The sequence below is a fragment of the Centropristis striata genome, chromosome 13 (genome assembly GCF_030273125.1).
Source record: "Centropristis striata isolate RG_2023a ecotype Rhode Island chromosome 13, C.striata_1.0, whole genome shotgun sequence".
In the NCBI taxonomy this organism is placed as follows: domain Eukaryota; kingdom Metazoa; phylum Chordata; class Actinopteri; order Perciformes; family Serranidae; genus Centropristis; species Centropristis striata.
In genome coordinates, this window is record NC_081529.1 from 3416865 (window position 1) to 3420376 (window position 3512).

Consider the following 3512-nt stretch of genomic DNA (forward strand, 5'->3'; position numbering starts at 1 on the left):
CAGTCCCTATCTGAGATTTTCTTGAAAAATAAAATGAAATCGAATTAAATCAAAGTGTATGTGTACACCAAGTCATTAATAATGTCATTTTCTGTATCACTGTCTTATCTCATAACCTCTTAATAAAAATACAAAATAATGGTTATTTTCTTGTTTCTAGTGTATTCCCATTTTACATTCCCATGAGGATGTCATCCCAGGTATCTCAGGGAATAATTTTGTTATGATTATTTTAAATAACATGTATCTCAGGTAATTAGTACACAGAGGATGGTGAAAAACTGCAGCCTGAAGACATGGTGGGGGAAATACAGAATCATTTTTCTTATACAGACTACACAAAAGCAGCCCAGTGATATTTATAAAAAAATCTTTATTTATGAAAATGTACAAAAATAATTATCAAGCAGAAAATAATAAGACTTTCATTGCTGACATCGTATTTCTCCTACAGAAAACAACAGCAATACATCAGGGAAAAATACTGCAGCAGTAAAAGTGCTTATACAGCATAAACTTGATGTTGTTTTTTATTGTTTCTGTCCGTCAATGAAGCATCAATTATTAATTTGGCTGATCCTCTTTCTGCCCAGCAGTGAGGATACATAACTGTTTATAAAACACAAACATTTCGGGCCAAGTTCTGTGCTGCAACCAGCTACTTAATAAGTGACTGCTGAACACAAACACAACTGATAGAAGACTTCAACCGAAATGCTCATGACCTGAAACATAGTGACACATATTGGTGTGAATTGCATGAGCCGAGAGGGAAAACAGGGATATATATTCACATACCAACATTTGCTGCATACACACAGGGAGTATGACAAATACAATAATGCGCAAAATAAAGTAAAATAAAATGAAATATCCACCAGAAATAGAAATGCAGCTTAATGGAGTATTGCTTTAAGGCTGCAATTTGAAACTAACAAACAGAACCACCGTCTTGCTGTACAGGATCAGCGACATGGCCCTTACTTGTTTGGTATTGCACTGTTTTATACTGTTAAATAGGATATTTTCTCGGGTCCATTTGTTGCCCAATCACACACAGCCCGTCTCAAACAGTTTGGCCAGATCTTTGCACTCTGGGTCGATGAGGTCTGCGGGCTTCTCTCCACTTTCGTTCTCAGCCTCAGTGCTGGCTCCCATCGCAAGCAGATACCTGAGGGGAGCACGAGGCAGAGTGATGTTAAACCCAGGTTCTCATATACATACATGTATTAAAAAAAAACACAAAAAAGTGCTTGAAACGGCTTTAAATGTAGGTTATATAGGACGCCAAGTCTATTAAAAAACAGAAACTTTTCATTTGTCTTCTTTTCTGTAGACCTTAATGAGTCACAAAAAATGACTTTGGTTGTTTATAACACAATGAAATCTAAATTAATGTGTCAAAGAAGTAAAATAATCAGTATACTATATGTATATATGTAATTTTTTAACAGCTGTAAGGTGCTGGGAAAGCTTGGAAATGCTTGAAAAGTGCTTAAATTTGATTTTGGAAAAAGTATAGAAACTCTGAAACACATGAAATATTTTACAACTGATCTTCTTTAATGTCTGTGGTTTTTAATTTGTTTACTGTCTCGACTTAAAGACCTCAGAAAAACTGGAAATGTCGAAATTCAGTGCTATAACATTTTGTTAGTGCAGCTATATGTGTTTAGATTGGTGCTATCATATCTGCCTCTTGTTATATGATGTTATATGGCATTTTTAAATTATCTGATGATTTTTCAGTCTTTCAATCCCTGTGCTTGCTTAATGCTCAATACCATCTTTAGTGTATTATGATGAATTACGTCATGTTTCATGTGTTTATTTTTGCATTCAGAGACAAACTACCAGCATCATATCCAGACTAACTTTGTGTCATTAAGAAAAATTAGAATAAGGTGACTTCTTTTCACTCTTTGAAGGATTTTTTAAGATCAATATTTCATAGAAAATATGCAAAATTCAAAGACATATACTATCAGTAATTAATTACACTTGTAATGTAAGTGTAAGTGTAGGGAGTTAAAGAGAGAGTCTGTAACCATAACTGTGTAAAAGCGTACAAAAAGAAGAAATACATATTATTTAAGAGGCGGTGGATTATTTACACAATATTATCATGTTTTATGTTTTATCATGATGTCAATATTTCACAATTATCGTCAATACCGATATATATCGTGGCACCCACTGATTAAAGAGCTAAATTTGATTTAGCTTTTGAGCAATCAGCAGCAGATGATGAAATGTTTCATGTTTCATTCAGCGCGCATGATCCGCCAAGACTAAAAGGTCAAAAGGTCACCTGGCAATTTCCGGGTACCCGTCACTGCAGGCCATGTGAAGTGGCGTCCAGCCATCTTCGTCTCTCTGATGAACATCGGCGCCATATTTCACCAGCAGCTTCACCACCTCCAGGTTTCCTGTCAGCACGGCCTCATGCAGTGCCGCCATACCTGCACACAAGACTGCGTCAGTCCTCTGCTGCAGCAAAGCAAAGCGCTCGATCAAAGTCAGTGAAAAAAAAAAAAGTTGTGGAGACTCACCTGAGTGGAAGATGGTGTCCACGCGAACCTTTCTCGCTCTCATGAAGCGACCGATTTGCTCTTGATCTCCTCGTCGTACAATATCCTGGAAGATGATGTCATTGGGGAAGTGCACAGTTCTCTTTGGGGGCGCGACAGGTATCACAGGTGCTGGCTTTTCCTGCTTCTCCTGCTTTTCTTGTGTGCGACGTGTTGAGCTGTAGCGCGACCCTTTGCTGTACGAGGGGACGTACGTTGACGCAGGCTTGTAGGTGGACGTGTACTGTGAGGGGGTGTAATGTGTCGTGCTGTACTGTGTCGGGGTGTACTTTGTCGTGGAGGTGTATGTGGACGTGTAGTGTGGTGTGGTTGGTGTGTAATGTGAGGGGGTGTAATATGTCGGTGTGTGGTATGTTGGCGTGTACTGTGAGCTTCGTGTGTACGTTGACACTGGGACGTGGTAGTTGTACTTCATTCCTGCGGTGGCTGCTCCCCGTCTGCTGTCAGCCCAGGAGGAGGGAAATCCAAGAAAATGCACCAATCCAATAAAAGAGCAGTATCCCAGGCTCTGTGTCCTTTTTGTCCTCTCCTCGCTTGCCTTTTATCCCTTTTAGTTCCCAGCTGGAGTATCTCCCGCTGAATACAAACACTTCTCAAATCCTTTGCTCCACTATGATCCAATCCCCCTCTTTCAGCTCGTGCCGTCCTCTTTTCCTCGCCCGCTGTGAATTTTTCCCATCTGAATTCGAAGTGATCTTTTGCACAGTGTGTAGCCGTTGCACAGAACCGTTGTCTGATGGGACAAGTGGGAGAGGACCACTATATACCCTCTGTCGGGCTATTTTAGGGCCTAATATCCAGTGACTTCAGCTTAGAAATGAGTGGCCCTTGCGCGGCTCCTCCCTCTGTGCAGTCACATGACACCAAACCCACCCCTCGTAAAAAATGTTGACAACCAAAATGTACCCTTTGAGTCTTGCT

The 3512-nt window shown here is 40.0% G+C and overlaps 1 protein-coding gene across 1 annotated transcript; it reads right to left on the reverse strand.

Moving 5' to 3' along the window:
- Positions 1-392: 392 nt before the first annotated feature.
- On the reverse strand, positions 393-3226 carry ppp1r27a (protein phosphatase 1, regulatory subunit 27a). Its single transcript, XM_059348713.1, has 3 exons — positions 2553-3226; positions 2312-2462; positions 393-1171 (listed from the first exon to the last, which is right to left on the reverse strand). The coding sequence occupies exons 1-3, from the start codon at positions 3004-3006 to the stop codon at positions 1051-1053; spliced, it is 726 nt and encodes a 241-aa protein (XP_059204696.1). The 5' UTR covers positions 3007-3226; the 3' UTR covers positions 393-1050.
- Positions 3227-3512: the final 286 nt, after the last annotated feature.